This window comes from Epinephelus fuscoguttatus, linkage group LG4, assembly GCF_011397635.1.
Source record: "Epinephelus fuscoguttatus linkage group LG4, E.fuscoguttatus.final_Chr_v1".
NCBI lineage: Eukaryota > Metazoa > Chordata > Actinopteri > Perciformes > Serranidae > Epinephelus > Epinephelus fuscoguttatus.
The window spans coordinates 38,795,521-38,816,754 of NC_064755.1; the positions used below are offsets into that span (position 1 = coordinate 38,795,521).

Below are 21,234 nucleotides of genomic sequence, written 5' to 3' on the forward strand. Positions count from 1 at the left end.
TTTTGTTCTGCACAGCTCTTCCATTTTATATATTGGAAATATAATTCATAGTATTTTTACTGTCAATTTATCTGTTTTATTTAAGTCTCTTGACTGTTGTGGTGCTTGCTTTAATGGGGCGGAGTTGGTTGAAGATTGTCAGTTCAATCCCCGGCTCCTCCGGTCTGCATGTTGAAGCATCTTTGAGCAAGATACTGAACCCCAAGTTGCTCCCAATGGCCGTTCCATTGGTGTGTGTGTGTGTGTGTTAATAACTGAGTAGCAGGTTGCACCTTGTGTGGTAGCCTCAGCCACCAGTGTGTGAATGTGTGAACGTGACTCCTATAGAAGTGCAAGTGCATTTAATCTTTCATCTACTCTTACTGTATTTATTTTTATGCACCAAAATACCATCTCTAGCTGACAATAATCCTGATTCTGATTCCAGTACTGGTAGTATAGACACTGTGTGGATGGATTCTGCAGTGTTCTGTAAGTGTATGAGCAGTTTAAAGTCCTGGAAGCAGCTTAGTAACATTAAAATGTATAAATGCTCTCACACTGCATTCTCTTTAATAATAATAATTCTAATAATGTAAAGATTATAGTGTCCAAACAGCCGGTGAGGTGTTGTCGGAGTAGCGTGGGCTCGAGGTCAGTGTGTGTTTAAGCTCTGCTCTCAGCCGCAGTCTAATCTGATTTGTGCGTCCTATAATTAGCAGAGTGTCTGAAGGAAGACTGAGGAGTGAAAGTAGCGTCAGTCTTCATCAGGTCTGTATTGTTGTAGTTATGATGCGGTCTGGATGGACGCAGGAGTCGGGAGGTGTTTGAGGCTCTGCTGCTGCAGAGATCTTCAGGTAAGAGCAGAGAGCAGCGTGCAGGTGGCAGGCCGAGCTGCCGTCAGGAGCTTCATTGATTAATTGCTGTTGATCCAAACTACTGAACTATCCAGCAGCTATTTAAGGTACAGAACTGTGTGTGTACAGCTCCTCTCAATTAGTGTGTGTGTGTGTGTGTGTGTGTGTGTGTGTGTGTGTGTGTGTGTGTGTGTGTAAACTACAGCTGCAGCTAACATTATTCTCTTTACTGATTTATCTGCTTGATTAATTGTTTATAGAGCGACATGATGTTATTGAGTTTTATCACTGCTGTTTTAGTCGTGCTTTTACTTTGTAAATAATTGTGCCCTAGATTTTGTAACTACAGTTCCCACAACACTTTGGAGGATGTAAACAGGAAGTAAAATATCACAGTGAATTTAGTGATTAGCTGTGAGCTGCAACTTGAGCCAGTCTGTCCACACGTAGTCACAGTGTGCTGGATGATGTGTGAGCAGCTCCTGTCTGCAGAGTATCCGTAGACGTACAGAAAAACTATCACTGGATTGCTTTGATACTGAAGGACACTTAAAAACAAGATGATTCTCAGGTTAGTTCTGCAGCCTCTTTGTTTTATGATTTCTAAGTGGATTTAAGGATGTTTATTCTCACAGATAATTATCCTCTGTGAGTGAAAGTCACACTGAATCAGTGGTGGAATGTAACTAAGTACATTCACTAAAGTACAAATCTGAGGTACTTTTACTTTACTTGGGTTAATTGTAAGTGTGATTTGTTAGCTGAGCTGGAAGGCGAAGCTTTCGATTTACTGGTCCATCTACATCCCAACTCTCACCTTTGGTCATGAGCTCTGGGTAGTGACTGAAAGAATGTGTTCGCTGATACAAACAGCCAAAATGAGTTTCCTCCGTGGGGTGGCTGGGCTCAGCCTTAGAGATAGGGTAAGGAGCTCAGACATCAGGAGGGAGCTCGGAGTAGAGCCGCTGCTCCTTTGCGTCGAAAGGGGTCAGTTGAGGTGGTTTGGACATCTGATCAGGATCCTCCTGGGCGCCTCCTGTTAGAGGTGTTCTGGGCACGTCCCACTGGTAGGAGGCCCCGGGGTAGACCCAGTACACGCTGGAGGAATTACATATCTCATCTAGCCTGGGAACACCTCAGGGTCCACCTGGAGGAGCTGGAAAGTGCTGCAGGGGAGAGGGACGTCTGGGGTGCTTTGCTTGGCCTGCTGCCCCTATGACCTTGACCCAGATAAGCGGTTGAAAATGGATAGATGGATTTAGAATTTTCTGCATTGAGTACTTTTATTTCTTAAATACATTTACCTGATTGTACTTACGCACTTTTACTAAGCAAACATTTTCAGTGCAGGACTTTTACTTAAGTAAAGGACCTGAATACTTCCTTCATCACTGCGCTCAATGATTTCAACATGAGTTTCATTCAAGGAGGAAGAGTTTGGACCCAAACTGCAACAATTTGTCTTTAAGTGTTTTAGAAGAAGATGATATACTTTTCACACTGTTGTCATACACACAGGCCCAAAATACAAACGCACGCACAAACAGGATCTATACATGCATTAAATGATGAGATGTCAGAGTGTTAGACAGGCGCCTCGAGCAGTTGGAGGTTCAGTGCCTTACTCACCTCACCTCTCCAGCTACCAGTCCACACTCCATACTTGGTCCGAACAGAGACTTGAGCTTACGGTTCCCAAGTCAAGTCCCTGTGGACTCAGCTACTATGTTTGGGGTCGTGGGGGGGCTGGAACCTGTCCCAGAAGATGTAGACAACCATTCACACTCGCATTCACACCTATGGACAATTTAGAGTCACCAATTAACCTGCATGTCTTTGGACTGTGGGAGGAAGCTGGAGCACCTGGAGGAAACCCACGCGGACACAGGGAGAACATGAAAACTCTGCACAGAAAGGCTGTCCATTCCAAACCATTCCTAGGCCTTGAAAACTGTTTTTCTAATTTCTTAACTTTTGCAGTAATTTCATCAGCATGGGAACGCTGTAAGATACTCTCAGACCGCGGAGAGTGTCAAGACTTGAGCTTTATTTTTAGATTCTTCTCACTCGCTCAGTTAGGAGCTGCTCTCAGCCTCAGGACTTTTTGTGTTCCCGGTGTCAGTGCAGGTCAGGAGCTAAAACTCCTGATGCCAACACTGTCAGAGTCAATTTACAGGAAACAACTCTGCTGATGGAGAGTTAAATCAAACACAGTTAAATGATTTGTGAAGGTTCTCATCAGCAGCAGCAGCAGAGATGTGACTCTCCTCGTTAACTGTCATTTTCCTCGTTAAACGCTGCAGCTGAGAAAACATTGAATTAAAAGTGTCGATATATTTTCCTGATCGGCTGTGAGGATGGAGGTTTGATTCCTGGAGGAGTCTATAACCTGCGATGCTAAACGAATATTGATTTGGCGTAATGAAGCCTGAGTAATGTGAAAACATTCTCCTTAAGGAGGCCCTCTAAGCACATCATGAGCATGACTGCACCGCCGGGGTGAAATGGGCCGTTTTAAGCTGCTCCTCTACAGATGGGTCGAGCAGATTATGGGATGGCATTTTCACGCTTTTTTAAGCATCTTTCATTAAAGCGCTGCACGGCGGCGGAGGTGAACGCACCTCTTCTTCTCCTCTGCTGGTAATGATACTCCAGAGGCTTCTCCTCGGGCTCATATTAAATACACGCAGCCTCCTGCAGGAGGAAGTAATGGCTCGGAAAAGCTCACATGACTCTTTCATCATCGCCCAGTCGAGACCCCCAGTAGGCCTGAAACAACACCGTAGTCGGTTTTATCATATCAAAAAGTTATGTTAACAATTTGCATGTACAAAGTTGAATATTCTGCTCCTATTCTCCATGGTACCCACTCTTTTGTGAAGGTTTTCACATGAAAGAAGCACTCGTTTGTTTTCCCCCAGTACCTCATAAATTAGCTTAGCCCGCAGGGCAAATGTCCAGAGGTTACTTAAAGACAGTGTGTTTAATTAATTGGAAAACACTCTTTTTAATAGTTATTATCCAAGTATGAAATGCAATCCTTGTTATCTGTGCTCAAACATAATTACCACCCCTGGGACTCCTCTATTAAGTGCTGGAAATGTTGCTGTGAAGTGAGGAGACTTCACAGAGCGGATAATGGCTTCAGATGATACAGGACACGTTCGTATACAGTAAAAGTACCGCAGGACAGGATTTACTGTTTGTTTACTGAGTGTTATCTGACAGCAAATAAATAAATTGAAGACATCACAGATTATAATGTCTCAAACAAAGGAAATCTTGTACAGCGTCCCACCTGACTGAAACATGATGACAGATGATGTCAGAGCTGGCTGTATGTGGTTATAGAACTACTGTAGAGAAGTATTGAATCAGCCGTCGCATTGATCTTTTCTTCTGTAAAAACTATTGTATAGTCGTGTTATTGACATTGAAAAAAAGAAGAATGAAATGAGTGGATGTTCCCACAGTGTCTCATGACAGGGAGCACAGTCTCACTCCAAAGTCATTGAAATCTGGCGCTTGGTCAGTGACTTGGAACGTCAGAAACCAATGAAAAAAAAGGCGTCCTTTATTGTAGGTATGCCGTTATAGTGTAACGGCCCCCGGAGGCATCGGGGGAAACACAGCGGGACAAGGATGAAAGTTAAGGCGGCAAAGGTCTGAGTGGGGCGGTGGTGGTGGTGGTTGAAGGGGAAAAAAAGTCAATTTGCGGTGTCATACTGATGTAGTGCCTTTATTTTGAAAGAGACTGTATGTAAACAATAAATTTACTGTGAAATTTAAAGTATATCTTGAAAGAAGAGAACCTGACACGGTGTCCCAGAGAGTCAACAACCAATGCACCCAGGGTACCTTGCATGTCATGTGGACGTGGAAGCTCCTTGACCAAACGTCAACATGTGACGAGGTCGGAGTGAGAATGTGATGTGACAGAGGAGAATACTCTGAAAACTTGGATGTTGAATTTGTTTTCAGTGACCTGTGATCATTATTGAACTACAACAGAGCAACTCAGCTCTAAATATTGAGTTAACCCTTTGCAGTCTACTCATTTGTTAGACTGAAGAGGTTTAAACTGTCAGTCCATATTATATTTGGCTGATATTCCAACACATTCCTATCCCAGTTGTCAAATACCGCTATTTTTTTAGTGGACCTACATGTCAAAATATGACCCTCTGGGTACCCTCCCATGTTAGCCTTGGACGTTTACGGATGGGTTTTTAAAATACATTTCCATGTCCACAGGAAATGTACAGTTTCTGCATACAGTTTTTTTTTTTTCAAAATAAACTTACAATGTAGGGTTAATGCTTCATTTTCAGGTTTACTTCCTTAAGTTTAGGAAACAAAAGCTTGTGGTTAGGTTTAGAAAAAAAACATGCTGCCTTATGCGTGTCATACCGCTGCGAAGGGTGCCTCTCTGTCCATATCTTATGCCGACATCGACTGACGAAGTGGCGGTATTTAAGGAGTTGGGTTCCTGCCTGCTGCCCCTAAAACTGATGCCCCCAGTGTGTGTCATATCACTGTGAAGGGTGTATCTGTGCATTGGTGTCCAACGGCAACATCACTGACAGAGAGGTGGTATTTGATGAGTTGGGAGTGAGAACGAGCTGAATATTCCAACAGTGCTAACCCTAGACTAACCTTCTGATCTCAGCATCACACACTGACGCACAGAGGCACCCCTTACAACAGTATGAAATGCATCAGGTGACAGCAGTTTCTGACGCAGCAGGCAACAATCCAACTTATCAAGTGCCGCTGCTTTGCCAGAGGACCTCGGCATGAGACACCGACGCACAGAGGCATTCTTCATGCCGTTGCACTGAATGGCAACACTTTGGCAACAATTTGTGATGCGACTGGCAACAACCATAGCATCAACAGTGAGAGAGTCTTAATAGAGCTGGCAGGAGGGGAGGTGGTTGAGTCAAACTGTTTATTTCCTGTGTGAAACCAAAAGTCAGTGGAGTTATATTAATAACAACATAGTCTACTAGTATGTGTAGCATGCCAAGCTAATGAACTGTCACAAGACATGACATTACTTAAGTAACAAGTGTACTTGTTTTAAGCCAAACTATGATGTTTTTTTCTGAATCTAACAATGTGCTTTTGTTACCAAAACTTCAGGAACCAAAACCTAAAAGCAAAAAAAGTTATACCTACTTTATTTTACAGGAGACTGTTTGCATTTGATTAGCAGAAACTGTGCATTTCCTGTAAAGATGAAAGTATATTTTGAAAAGACACAAGGCATGTAACAGGTGTGAATTTAAATGCCATCCCTGAAATCCAAAATGGACGCAGGAGGGTACCTAGTGCATCATATTTTGACGTGTAGGTCCACTGACAAAGTGGCTGTACTTGACGAGTTTGGATGAGAACATAGAGGAGATTACTAAGTTTTCAGCAGCAGTGTCTGCAGGTTATATCTGTAATGAAACGTCTAAAGGACTTCAACTAAACTGAGGTTTATGTTTTAATGTTTCTGGCCTGCAGATCACCATTTTGGTGATTCCTATAAAGACGAGAGTACGACCAACACTTGATTTAGTTTTCTGGTCACCTAAATCCAGAACATATAAGATGAACCTGCATCAAAGTTGTTTAATCAGTATCAGGAGACTTGTTTAATGGGATAGTTCAAGAAATCAGAGGATGAAAGCTGTAAAATAAATAAACATGATGTAAGAATATGAGTCACTGAGTAGTTTTGATATCTCGTTCCAGAGTTGAACTCTCTGACAGAAGACGACTCTCCTTATAATGGAGGCACATTTCCCAGAATCCTCTCTGGATGATGAGCTCCAGCGCTCCAAAACTGAGGACGTGCATTCACTGCAAGACCTGAACCAGGACACCCTACAGGATCCTGAGAGTCTCAAACAGGATCTGGAGCAACAAAGTCCTCACTCCAGTCCAGACCAGGTTCAGGGTGCAGACAGAGATCATACTGAAGACGAAGCAGAGAATAAGAAATGTGATCCAGATCCTCAGGACCACCTGGAGGAGCAGCGAGTAGACAAAAATCCTGCAGGAGATGGAGCTTCAGGTGAGGATTGATTTATTGGCACTTTACTGCAGTATTTCCATTTTGTGATATTTTTCTACTTTCACTCCATTTCAGAGGGAATTATTTTACTTTTATTCTACTGTCTCACCGCTGTGTTTAAAACTGTTGTTACCTTTTACATTTATTTTACCGTGAAATATAAAAACGCCCACAAAGTTGCTCTGCTGCGTCACACTGCCTCTGTTACAGTGAGGTGTTCATTTTAATACTTTGTAAACAGATTATACACGTTTTTAATTTTTACACAGTTCTATGTCGTTTATCTTAATCTTCGGCAGATGTGCTGCGCTGCGTCCGTGTCCCATGTAATTCGGCTGCTAGGCTTTTTTTCAACCGACATCATGACTGGAGAAATTCACATTGTTGACTTAAACAGATTTTCCTGGTTAAAAAAACCCCAAACAAACAAACACAAAACTGCAATTACCAGATAATGGAAACCCTGGCTTATACATGCAGAGTAGGAAAAGCAACCCAATCACCAGAATTTTTTTTTGGCACTGTACGTTTCTGCAAACCACATGTATGTAGAGGACACATTGCACCTTTTACATTTTAACAATGCTGTGGTTAAAATGTAGTTAGGAAAAGCTCATGTTTTGGCTTGAAATAACCCGTTCTGGTGACACAATCCCAGCTGGAGAAGCCATTGATGTCTCTGTGGAAAGTAACTGCTTTTTGGGGTCCAATCCCCGCTGGATAAACATCGACTGTCTCAAAAAATCACCCACATTTGGTGCCTAAAAAGCCGCAGGAAACATGGCAATGTGCCCCCATGAAACAACCGTTTTTGTTGTTTGTTGTTCTTAAACAGTGCTCTGCAGCTTGGCAGGCGTCTCTCCTAGGTGTTACACCATCCTCCATCTCCTCCACCTCCAGATGACAAAGTCAGCTCATATACTATGTCACTTTAGAAATGTTAATATGATGCATGTGAAACCTACAGATGTAATGTAATCACGATTTGCAAAAAAGTACAATGCCAACATTTTCTTCTCGTGACTGAGCTGAGAACAGGCTCTCGAGATTGAAAAAATGACTTAAAGAGGAACTGATGACCAGTAATCTCTAAACACACGCAGAAAATATAGTCTGGAAGTTTAAATTTAACTCTCATCTTGACCTTTCCTTTGAACTGGCAGAGCGTCTCCTTCTGTCACCGGTGTTTATCAGAGAGGAAGTGATGTCACAGATGCCACATCACAACATGTAGTCTGTGGTATTTCTTTTTATTGAGAGACGAAAGTACAGAGTGAGATGACAGGAAGTGAGGGGTGAGAAATGGCATGCAACAGAGGAGGTTTACTGGTGGCATCTTAACCTCTATACCACTTAGTTGTAGTATCACCTGAAACAGGCTGATGACTAAAAGAATGAAACCTCAGATTTCACACACAGGATGCATCGATTGGCCGACTGTGTCTGCAGGTCTGAACGTAGATTAACTGTCTCCCGTCAGTGAAACTGGTGTCGTTGGTTACTGTGTATAGATGCACTGAAACAACAGTTTGTAGTAGAGCAGTTAAAGCTGAACAAGGATAAAGCTGAGATGCAAGTCTCTCAGTCAGTTAAAGTTTGCAGCTAAAGACCACAACAGGAAACACTTGTTGTTGAGGTGTGATCACACCTTCACTGTGACAATCCTCTGCACATGTCAGTGTGAGGCCGATGTCTGCGCTCAGATCATTAATGCTGCAAAAACAAATGACTTACCAGGAACTTTAATGCTGCTGCCACAAACACAGAGGTGACCGCAGATACAACATGCAAAGAAATACTTTGAAGTTTTACTGATCGATCTGCAGATTAGAGACAGTTCTGATACTGAATCATCATTTAAGTCAGTTGTGCTATAGTACCAACAATTCACTGGTTCAGTTTCTCACGAGAGAGATCTTGCCTGTTTTCGTGTTCTTTGATTATAAACTTAATATTTTTGAGTTTTTGGACTGTTGACAACACACTAAAACTGTACTGCTGCAGACCACAAATGTTATAAGAGGTTTTTTTTTACCAGTGATTCAGCAGACCTTTGATTCTAGGGTGGGTGGGGCTAGTTATCATTAGCTGTCTCCCTTTTGTGGTTCCAGATATGGTGACAGCAAATAACAAGAAAGCCATCTTGTTATCTCAACATGAAGAACACTACTCAGATTCAAATCACCACAGAGTAACTAAAGTTCAGAGTAACTAGCATATGAAGTAACTACAGTAAAGTGTAACTAACTTACAGAGTAACTGATGTACAAAGTAAGCATGGACTGTATAAAATAGTGGTGTGGCCATCGTACAGAGTAAGCATTCATACAGATTGATGAAGTTTCTCAGTCATCCAGGTCATGGTAATTCTAAGTGCTATATGGTAGGCAGCTGGACTTGACAGAATGGATGACAGAAAACTCAAGCAAATCCATTTGCCTATGATAAAGCACTTAGAAACGTCCTTACAAAGAGACCAATGGCCCGACTAACAAACGTATGGAGTACCCATCATACAGAGTACCCATTGTACAGAATAACTAACATTAGATCAACTAATGTACAGAGCAAAGTAAGGAATAACCACCATAGGGAGTAACCAATGTATGAAGTAACCCATGAAGAACCAATGTATGGTGCAGTGTATTGGGGAACCATTGTACAAAGTAAAGCCCCTTTTACACCGCCAGATTTTCGGCGAATGTTGGGCCGTTTTGCCGGCAAGCTGCGAGCGTTCAGACACACAGAGCCGGATTGGGTAGTTGATCCGAGGTGCCCAATTTTCCGCCTCGTAGGGTAGTCATATTGGCGGAACCCTTTTAGTTTAAAAAGACCAAGGCGGCCTTCCGCCACGGGAGGTGCTGTTGATGACTTGTGGGAGGAGCTGTTGATGACGCCGCACGTGCGACCCACTGGCGGTGGATAAACAGGAAACAGCATCTAGTTGCAAGAGGGAAACGCAAACCTGACAGACACTGTAAAGATGAGCAACTGGGGAGACAAGGTATTGCGGAGCCTCCTTGTCCTCGCAAACGAAGAGGCCATTAACCGTCAGATGACGGGGACGGTGAAGAACGGGCCAATTTACAAGAGAATAGCCGAAGGACTGACCAGCCACGGCTTCCCTCCCACGTCACTGTTTACATCACACGCTGAGCTACACGTTTTGTTACTTGCTCACGCCCCCCATTTCCCCAAAAAAGGCACATTCTGTATAAACAAAAGTAGGCAGGCGGCATTTTGCTGCACTCCCCGATTTTGTTTTTATACTGCCAATGCTGAAAAAAGACTGATTGGGCTTTCCTGCAAATTTGCACAATTCCTATTTAAAAAGGGCTAAAGCCTCCATTAGGAGTAACAAATGTACGAAATAACCACTGTATGGAGTAACCAACATACATAACTGATATGTGGAGAAACTAACAAACTGAGTAACCATCCCTACTCAGTAACCAATATATAGAATACGCAACACATGGATTAACAAATGTATGGATTAACCAACAAACAAGTAACCATCGTACAGACTAAGCATCTGTTTGAAGTAACAAATCTACAGAATAACCAACGTATGGAGTAACTACTACAGAAATTGCAGATTGGGCTAAACAATTGCTAACAATATCGCCCCCTACTGGATAACTTCCTGTGTGTTTATTGGAGCTGAAGTGATATTTTGAACCATTTTAACAGTTTTAACCAAAAAAAAAGGTACAGGTTTTTATTAAAATTAGTTGTAATTCCAGTTTAACACACTGGCATGAGGTTAATATACAGTATTTTTTCTTTTAGCCTACTCCCCACTTTAAATTATTAGAACAAAAGATGAACAACTGCCTGATGTCAAAGCTACAGGAAGCCTGTGGACATAAAGACAGGGGGTTAGGGTTAGACCGACTCCCAGGGTGCATTTCAGAAACAAACAGCCAATCACAGAGCTTCACATTAAGAGTGGTTTGATAATAATTTGGTTTTATCATCTGCAGCTTCAGTTAATTGACTTTCTAATTCAGATATGATGAATTCAGTAACCGTGACAACATGTTTAATAACGAATTGAACCACAAAGCCTTTTTAATTCACTACCACCCTAAATGACATCTCGGACCTCAGCTGAGGATCATGGGTATTGAAGTATTCACAGACAGCAAAAAAAGTAAATAGACACAAATTTGTATTGAGAACATAAACCAGTGTGATGGATGGAAGGAACATAGTGACATATTTTTAATATTAATCTGTTATTATTAACACTAAATAAACACCCTCTTGTGTTTTTATTCAAAATGTTTTGATTTTAAAGTCTGATTGTGTTTATACTCAGCGTCACCTCAAGGTCTGGACCGAGCCGAGCATCAGGTACACACTGGCTCCGACCAAGACCAGGATCGAATGGACTGTAACCAGGATCAGAATCAGGACCAGGACCTGACACCAGCCAATGAGGAGGCATCTGAGGAGTCAGGTGGCAGCGTCCCAGCGCTGGTAATCACTCAGGCAGAAGAGGTGAGCGCAGAGACACAATCATGTATATTCATGTGTTCAGCTCTTGTCTTCCTCTCTTTGTGTTCGGCTCTCTCAGGTAGCTTTCTTCTCCACATTTGCTGCCTTTGTTCTTTGTTTAAACGATGTCTCTGATCAGGTTCAAAGCCCCGCCGTCCTGACAGCTTCTCTTCATCAATCTGACACTTTGCTTTTTTCTGTTTCTTCAAAACCATTTTACATGTTTTCATATTGCGCTCCGGGTTTGTGGGTTTTAGAGCTGTAATTATTCCGCACGTCACACCGTGGATTTAACGTTTTCAATAATGTATTTGTTCACCCTGAACTGTTTTAAATATTTTTTATTTCCAGAACGAATGTGTTTTGACTGATGAGATGAGAAATGATCACTTTCATCACGAACGTCTGGACAGTTTTCTTTTTATGTTTCACCGATACATTTTTAATTCACATTCACACATTTAGTTTTTTACACATGCCAATGATTGTGGAGGTCTTTAAAACATTTGGTCTGTGAAATATCTCCAAAATGGAATAACAGCTTTGTTTTTAGCTTTGTGGTGTCTGTTTCTCAGATAATTTATGGGATTGTTTAACCTTAGATTTAGAATTGAAACAATTAGTCTATTTTAGTGAACTATTTTAAGCCCCGTTTCCACCAAACACTTTCAGTATGTTACCTTTGGAACCAACAGTAACCCTTCAGACATGGTACTCAGACCCTAGCATTTCCACCGCTAACAGTACTCTTAAATTTGGGCCGAGTTGTTGTCACTCACTGTATTTCCTCCTTTATCAGTCTGCACCTTGTTTATCGTCCACAGAACGAGGCTGCACGCTGACATTTTCAGAACAAAATAAAACAGGCTGCAGTGAGAGTCTCTCTCCATGGGATATTTAGAAATAGCGGGTATGTGCGTTTTGTCCTTCTCAGGCAAACTCAGGGGTTTAGTGTTGCTGGGGCCCACAGGAACAACACTCTACGATGTTTTTTTTTCTCCAAGTGAGGATTAGAATATATGTAGTTCACATAATCCAGTCAAAATTGATGTATATTTTTAAACACTTGAAGATCCACTCACAAAAACAAAAACTGTCTGTCATATACAAACCAAAGTGATGGTCAGAGTTGTCGCATTGAAATTTAAGGTGTGCTGATGGATTCATGTTGTCAACTCATGCATTGAGTAACATTACAAGTTAATGTTCTACCTTAAAATTTATAAAATTAATTTTACTAATAAAACTAGGGCGGTTTTGGCTCAGAAGGTAGAGTGGGTTGTCCACTAATTGGAAGATCAATGGTTAGATTCCCGGCTCCTCTGGTCCGCATGTCGAAGCATCCTTGAGCAAGATACTGAACCCCAAAATGCTCCTGATGGCTGCTCCATCAGTGTGTGAGTGTGTTAAAAACTGAGTAGCAGGTGACACCGTGTATTGTAGCCTCAGCCACCAGTGTATGAATGTGTGTGTGAATGGGTGAATGTGACTGGTAGTGTGAAAAGCGCTTTGAGTGATTGGAAGAGTAGAAAGGTGCTATACAAGTGCAGGTCCATTTACCAACACAAAGTAAGGGCTCATTTATGCTCAACGATAGATAAGTATATGGACATGAGACGTTCTGTTCGTACTCTGCGTTCACATCGTCTGTATTTGCACATTTTCTGAAAGCTTACGGATACAGACACAATGGAGCTGCACCATCGGAGCTCGTAGGGGCAGTGCAGCGTAGTTCAAGCAAGATACGAAAGTAAGAGACGATGAAGACATTTTAAAAATAGCAGAGCAGAGCAAATCAGTGATATAGTGAAAACAATTCTCTGTTCACATGTTGCAATGTATTTAATGACCTCATTGACCACCACTGTCTACAACACTGCCTGTGTTTAAAGCATAGACTGTAAGGCACATGATTAGGATGTCCTTAAAGCATGTTTCTTGTTGTCATAGACTTTTGACTCTGCCCTCTGGTGCCTTCAGGTGACGTATCTATACGTATCATACATGAAAGACACATGGAAGAATGAGGACAGTGGTGGTCACAATGTTTGAAATAAACTGATCTATTTTCATATGTAAAGTGAGTATAAATAAGTCTGCAGACAATTAACAGTCCGATCTCATCATTACTGAATAAAAACAGGGCAGAAAGTGAAAGTGAAACATGCTCCTGCAGCTCAGAGCTGACTGTGAGTTTAACCCTCTGAGGGGAAACATGTGAGAGCGTCTCTGATAGACTCCATTACCGCCCTCATGTGTACGCGCTCAGCGATCCAAACCGCTTCCAAATAAGTTTCCTCACAACGTCTCCGGAGGAGCGCTTAAACCAAATTGACTTTACTGATGTGAATTATGAAGATACTGATATCATGCATAAAGTTATTTACCCCTCAGAAGAATTCAAATAAGTCATTCCCTCAGACGGTGATACGGGGAACTAATATGAATGCAAATAGGATTAGACTCCTGCATTAGTGTCTGATAAACAATTTACAGGCCTGAGTGTTCACTGGGGGATACGCTCTCCGCTGCGTGGGGGAGGGGAGAGAGGGTCCTTATCAGGGTTAACCCTCCATCTTCTGCTGCTGTGAGCCTTCACTGGGCTGCTGTTATACATCACATCATGTCTGCAGTAACCACAGAGAAAAAGACTCAATCCAGCAGATTATTGGAGGTCATCACGCTCACTATAGTTCACACTGTTGGTGAGCTGTTGGCTGGTGTCTCTGTGTTCCCTTCAGATATATTTAACCCTTTAAAATTGGACCTCCTGTGGACGACTGCAGGAGATCGTTGTTTGAATGATCCTGTTTAAATCCATCTTAAATGACAGCCATAATAGCTGCAGCAGAAAGCTAAGGCTTGTGTGTTCATCGTCACTACGTCATGACCTTACCTTACGTGCAGTGCAAATATGGTATTTCCATGTAATGGCTGCAGGAGGTCACTGTCTGCGTAATCCTAGATGCATTGATCTAAAATAAAAACAATAGTAATCAGAGCATTCAATCTTTTTGTAGCAAAAAGCTAAGGCTTCTCTCTTCCCTGTCATCATGTCCTTAACTTATGTGTGGTGCAAACGTTTCACTGTGATTAAGCTGAAATTTCCGCGTTGGTTACAAAGAGTTCGGCTACACACATGCAGTGACAGGGCTAACTATTAGCATCACAAGGCTAATGTTACCTAATGTTATTAACAGGTTAGAGTCTTGATGTTTTGGTGTCAGTGTGAGTTTGTTGGGATTGTGAACGGCTCAGTGTTGGATGTCAGCCGCTGCTGCGTTAGCTCATGATAACTGGGCAGACACTGAACTGACTGTTCACTGAGAAGAGCAGCTCCGGAGTGGGCAGCAACAGAAAGTTTGCCGGTCTGGCCGGAAGTTGGGACCAGCAGCGTCGTCCTGGGCGTTCAAGGCTTCAGTCCTCGTTTTGTTCATGTATTGAAGCCCTTGAAAAAAACACGATATCAAAACAGTGTAAAACAATGCGTGTCCTTTGTACTTTGTGAAAATAGAAGTGGCAATCCTGGCTCAGAGGTACAGGGGGTCATCCACTAATCAGAAGATCAGTGGTTTGATCCCCGGCATCCTCGGGTAAGATACTGAACCCCAAAATGCTCGCGATGGCTGTTGCATAGACATGTGAATGGTTACTGAGTAGCAGGTGGCACAATGCATGGTAGCCTCGGCCACTAGTGCATGAACGTGTGTGAATGGGTGAATGTGACTCGTAACTGTTAAAGCACTTTGAGTGGTCGGAAGATTAGAAAGGTGCTACACAAGTGCAGGTCCATTTACAAGTGTAAGCAATAAAATATACTTTATAAGTGCTAAAAGTAAAAGTTCTCACGATGCAGAGGGACCATTTCAGATTCATACATTTTATATTACAAGATAGTAATTATTGAAGCATTAAATTAGAGTAAACGAGTTGCCACAGTGCATAAAAAAAGCATCAAAATAGAGCTTGTTTATCAAAAATTTTCCCGGGACCACCCCCTCTGACACCCTGCAGAGATCCGGGCTAAGCCCTGAGTATCCTCAAGTCGTAGAAACGCCCCTGGTTGAGCAAAAAGGAATCAGTGCAGGCATTGATTGACTGGAGAAATTTCAGTGCTACTTAGTACTGGGTTATTTCAATCGATACCATACAGAGTACTGATACCGAGCCCTGCTAATGAGGCTTATGTGTCTTCTGTTTTGTCACAGGGAGGGGTTAACCTGTCTTGGGGCATTTCAGTTATTGAATAAATCAAGAGAATATTTTCAGGCTGAGTTCAGGACGATGGTGTTAAAGAGAGAAGTGTCCTCAGAGCCTGAAACATGCTCTTTAAATCCTCCATTACAGAAGTGTTTTAAAGTAAAATCCTCTTCTTTCATTCGTCCTCTTCCTCGTTGGTGGTGACACACGCTATATTCTTCTAACTTAATAGTTTCTGTCCTGCTTCTTCAACATCACACCTCACTGCCAACTCTTGTCTTCAGTGTGCTTTAATGGTGTGTGTGTACTGTATGTGATGCACAGTGTGACAGTCAGCAGCACCAATTAAAGCCTCTCCATGTTGTCCTCTGCTCTTCTAACGACAGTCTCACCTGAGACACGTCACATGTCCTCGCTGAATGTGCTTAAGGATAACCTGCTCATTAAACACCACACATGTACTTTTAGTTCTTCTCTCACTGATCAGTCAAAGCACTCGTGTGACTGTTAATTAAAATCCTAACATAGCTCGTCTTTATGTTTCTGCCGCTTCACTTACATGTTAAAGTAAAAAGACGGATTTTCATTAATCTCAACATGAAGACAAACATATAACAGAGTGAAACCTCGAAGCTAACCTTCCTCATGATGTTTGAATAAAACACAACCAGGTACAAAGCTACAAACACATCACATCTCCTCCTACATGATGCAAAACAATTAATAATATCAGTTAAATGCCTGATATTTGATTAATCTTATTAACATAACAGGACCCTTATTATGGCGGCTCAGCTCAGTTAGCTCAAGTTTCACAACGAGGGATCCATTTCACACACAGTGGTTAAATTCAGTGTTACTGATTTATTTGATTCTGCCATCAATCAAGATACTCACAAAATATTTGTCCAGATATTCACAAAACCTGGAAAAAGGAAAACAAAAACACACATTTGATCTTGTGCTCTTTATTTTTCCTTTTAATTTTAATTCAGGCCAAAACAATCCTCCATATTTTAGAGGCTTGAGTCGTTAGCTGAGACACTGGTGCCATAGAGCACTTCAGGGATGACTTTTTGTTGAAGGCCGACGCAGAAGTTGGCGTTGCCCTGGTTACCACGTCAGAAAGCCAATGGGATTTATGATTTTGGAGTATTGCGGAAATTAAGCTCCATGGCAAAGAAATGTTTATGATACTCAGCAAGATAATCTGAAAAGAAATGAACACCACTTTTGTGAGTTTTTAAAGCCTGAATGCAGTCGCAACAAGTATAAAACTAATGTTAAGCTATAAAGGAGCTATATGTAAGAAATCTAAAGCAAATAGTCGTAAAATCCTCCTAATATGTCACAGAGACTAAGGAATAATGTTCATATAACATACTGATCTCACCGACAACAATAGTATAGCCAGAATATTCACATTTTAAAAAAAAATTTACGGTCCACAAATCATGTTTATGTTTTGAATTTGGCCTGTTGCGCCACCCACCGCCGTCTACCAGTCACACAGTCAGTAGAGTCTCAGCATCAGTTACAGTTACGACTGAGCTACAGCAGCACGGCAAGCAACATTAGCAGTGTCCCAGCATTAGCAGCCGGCTTCTCCTCAGCTGTATCCCGGCAGCAGCGTTAGCAGCAGAGAAGCCGGACTTGTTCGAATGGTCCGCTGGAAAACGGAAGATCAAGGATGCGGCGACACAGCCCTGCCACGGCAGCCGCCCGTGGGCAAACAAATCAGTCTCCAGCGTGCCGCTGTCCAGCAACCTCGAATCTGTACGACTCGCGGCAGTATTTTGAATTTGAGTGCAGTAACCGTTTTGGCCACATTCTTACATACAGCGCCTTTAAATGAACCACACAACAGTTGCATGACCTCTGTGTTGCCACCACAGCGAGGCTGTGACGCTGTGAGGGGCACAATGATGTTCTGTAGCCTCATTTAGCCACTTGTTAGCAACCACCTTCTGTAAGACACACAAAGACATCAAAGTCACAAAGTATTAACTGACATATTTTATGTCATAGAACAAAATGTTTAAATTTCCTCAGCTTGTGTTAACCACAGACCTTATTTTAGGCAACCAAAAATCCATGACTTTGAGAGAGGGAACCAGGAATGCAAAAAAGCTAACTCATTCCCAGATTTTAGGACTCTTTCCTTTTTTGTTTTGTTTTTCAAAGCCAAAAACTCAAGAGGAAAGTCCAATTAAGACCAACAAAAACTTCTTTGTTAACTCTAAATTAAGATGCTAGCTACCTTTAGCTAGCTTGGCACATTAGCAAACAAAACAGTTTAATATTAATTACAGGTTATGTTTTAACTTTACACTTTCATGCATGGAGTCCACTGCAGTGGACAGATACGTAATTCCTTCAAAACAACACATACATGTATAGGAGGGTAAAAAATAAGGACATTGTTTTTGTTTTGAAGTAAAAACAAACACTTAGAAAATATTACACTGTAATTTCATAATGTGAAAAGGTTAAGTTAGTAACATTAGACGTATATCATATAAGGCAGTTTGTCTTGTTTTAAAATTATGAGCCATCACCCTCATATTTGTCAAGGCCGGTCACAGAGGCTGCTGCTGGAAAGTGATCACATGGCAAGGCAAGGCAAGGCAAGTTTATTTGTAGAGCACAATTCGTACACAAAGTAATTCAAAGTGCTTTACAGAACAGGAAAATGCATTAAAATCACAATACAAAATAAAAACATAAATAATCGTTATAAAATGAACTTTAAAAGAGAAGAGTGCAGATAAGATCCTTTCAGTCATATGCACAGTGAAATAGAGCTGTTTTGAGCCTAGATTTGAACATTGTCAGAGTAGAGGCCTGTCTCACATCTTCAGAAAGACTGTTCCAGATTTTAGCTGCATAAAACTGGAATCCTGATTCCCCATGTTTAGTCCTGACTCTGGGCACCAGCAGGAGGCCGGTCCCTGAGGTCCTCAGAGTCCGAGATGGTTCATATGGCACTAACATGTCAGAGATGTACTTTGGTGCTAGGCCGTGGAGAGACTTGTACACAAGCAGAGCTGCTTTAAAGTCTATTCTCTGAGCCACAGGAAGCCAGTGTAGAGACCTGAGCACAGGACTAATGTGCTCGTACTCCCTGGTTCTGGTCAGGACCCGAGCAGCAGCATTCTGGATGTACTGCAGCTGTTTTACGGCCCGTTTGGAGAGGCCAGTGAGCAGGCCGTTACAGTAGTCTAACCTGCTAGAGACAAATGCATGGATAAGTCTCTCCAAGTCAGGTTTAGACACTATACCTTTGATTTTGGCAATGTTTTTTAGATGGTAAAAAGCTGCTGATGTTATTGATTTGATGTGGCTGTTAAAGTTCAAGTCTGAGTCCATTATTACCCTGAGATTTCTACCCTGAGATTTCTAACCTGATTTGTAGGTTTTAGAGAGAGAGACTGGAGGTGACTGCTGACACTTTCTCTTTGTTTCTGTGGACCAAATACGATGACTTCAGTCTTGTCTGAATTTAGCTGGAGAAAGTTGTTTTGCATCCACACACTGACCTGTTGGATGCAGTGACAGAGTGAATCCACTGGTCCATATTCACCTGCTGTCAGTGTGACATAGATCTGAGTGTCGTCTGCATAATTGTGGTAGGACACATTATTACTTTGTATTAACTGGCCTAAAGGCAGCATGTAGAGATTGAATAGAAGGGGTCCCAGGATTGACCCTTGGGGCACCCCACAGGTCAAGGCCATGTGGTCTGAGACACAGCGCCACCTCAACAAAAAGTACTTCCTGTCTTCTAGATAGGACTTCAACCAATTTAGGGCAGTGCCAGAGATGCCCACCCAGTCCTCTAGTCTCTGTGAAAGGATCTCATGATCAACAGTGTCAAAAGCAGCACTCAGATCTAGCAGGACTAAAACTGAGACTTTGTCTGCATCAGTGTTCAGGCGGATGTCATTTGTCACCTTAATAAGAGCAGTCTCAGTGCTGTGATGGGGTCTAAAACCTGACTGGAAAACATCAAAGGAGTTGTTCATTAGGAGAAAGTCAGTAAGCTGTTGGTAAACAACTTTCTCAAGGACTTTGCCTAAAAACGGCAGATTTGAAATGGGCGGTAGTTGTTCAGTACTGTGGCATCAAGACTGCTCTTCTTTAGGAGAGGCTTTATGACCGCAGTTTTCAAGGCCTTTGGGAATGTTCCAGATTGTAGTGACATGTTAAATATGTGAGCGAGTGGTGGTAACAAACTGCTCAGCACAGATTTTAGAAATCTAGTGGGTAACACATCGAGGCAGCGTGTAGATGAACTCAGACTGGTGATGATCTCTTGGACAGTTTTGTCAGTTACAGGTGCAAAATGAGTCAGCTCTAAGTGTCTAGGTGGCTGCAGGGTTGCTATTGGCGTTGTGGAATTGATGGCATTTTTAATGGTCTGAACCTTGTCGCAAAAGAATACTGCAAACTCATTACACTTAGATGTGGAGATCAGTTCCAACGGCAGTTGAGCTGGAGGGTTTGTTAATCTGTTCACTGTTGCAAATAAGACACGCGAGTTGTTACTGCAGTTTCCAATAATTTCAGAAAAGTACCTCTCCCTTGTTCTACGTAAGATCTGGTTGAACACGTACAACATGTACATGCATAAGAGTTATCTTTCCCAAGCTACAGCTGTTACCTGTTAGCGTTTATCAGACGTAGGCTAATTAATAATTGTGTTTCACTCTCACTTTCAGTCACACAACACAGCCCTGGAAGTGAGTGGCAAACAAACAAGCAAGACCAAGAGATTCACTGTCCAGCATGTTTACTAAGACAGACAGACAGACAGGCTAGAGAGAGCTGCACTGCAGGCGAACGCATCCGCTTATGGTAACTGTAATTTGCCGACATCAGAATTGGAGAGAGGAGAACACAGTTTACCTGGTTGCTGCTCCAGCAGTTCACTCTCATGGTGCTTTTTTTTCTCTTTTAATGACTGGAGTAGAGCTTAGATCGGGCCCAAAAAATCCAGCCCAACCCCACCCGAGCCTGTGCATGTTCTGTCCAAGCCCGGCCCGGCCTGTAATTCCAAGCCCCAGCCCGGATTAAACCTGACATTTTTTTTAAGGATACAAACGTGGGCATTGATGGCTGACTCTCGTCTTTCTTTCCATGGCAAGCCTTCGTCATGTGCCTCTTAAGTGTTGAGGTCCCCGTCTTTTTGCTGTCATATACCAGCATCATGCTGCACTTGGTACATTCGAAGAAGCTGACACACACGTTGTCACCATCCACAACTCACATGTGCGTGGCCAGTTGGTTACATAGCCTAGGTCTGTTATGAGGAGCTGAACCCGTCCGCGCCCGAGGATCTTGGGGGCTTTGTGCCGGCCACAGGGCCCTAAGCAGCTTCTTAGTTTGCTTATGCATCGGTAGCAAGTAGTTCTGTAAATACTCTGAACACTACATATGCACAGTTTGCAGCCTCTCCACTGGAAACAATGAAAAGACACATGCAGCCCTAATGTGGTGTGTATTGTGTGTGTGTGTGTGTGTGTGTGTGTGTGTGTGTGTGTGTGTGTGTGTGTGTGTGTGTGTGTGCTGTAAACGTCATGACACCGGTGATACACAACATGCTGAGCTTCACCGCTGAACAAGTGA

The 21,234-nt window shown here is 42.3% G+C and overlaps 1 protein-coding gene across 1 annotated transcript in view; it reads left to right on the plus strand.

The window, feature by feature from the left end:
* Positions 1-21,234, plus strand: part of LOC125887850 (ankyrin repeat domain-containing protein SOWAHC-like) — an 81,695-nt gene that overhangs the window by 23,625 nt on the left and 36,836 nt on the right. The window contains exons 2-3 of the mRNA XM_049574936.1: positions 6,582-6,903; positions 11,228-11,409. Of these exons, the coding sequence (XP_049430893.1) occupies positions 6,618-6,903; positions 11,228-11,409 (468 nt within the window). The 5' untranslated portion in view covers positions 6,582-6,617. The remainder of the gene's footprint in view (positions 1-6,581; positions 6,904-11,227; positions 11,410-21,234) is intronic.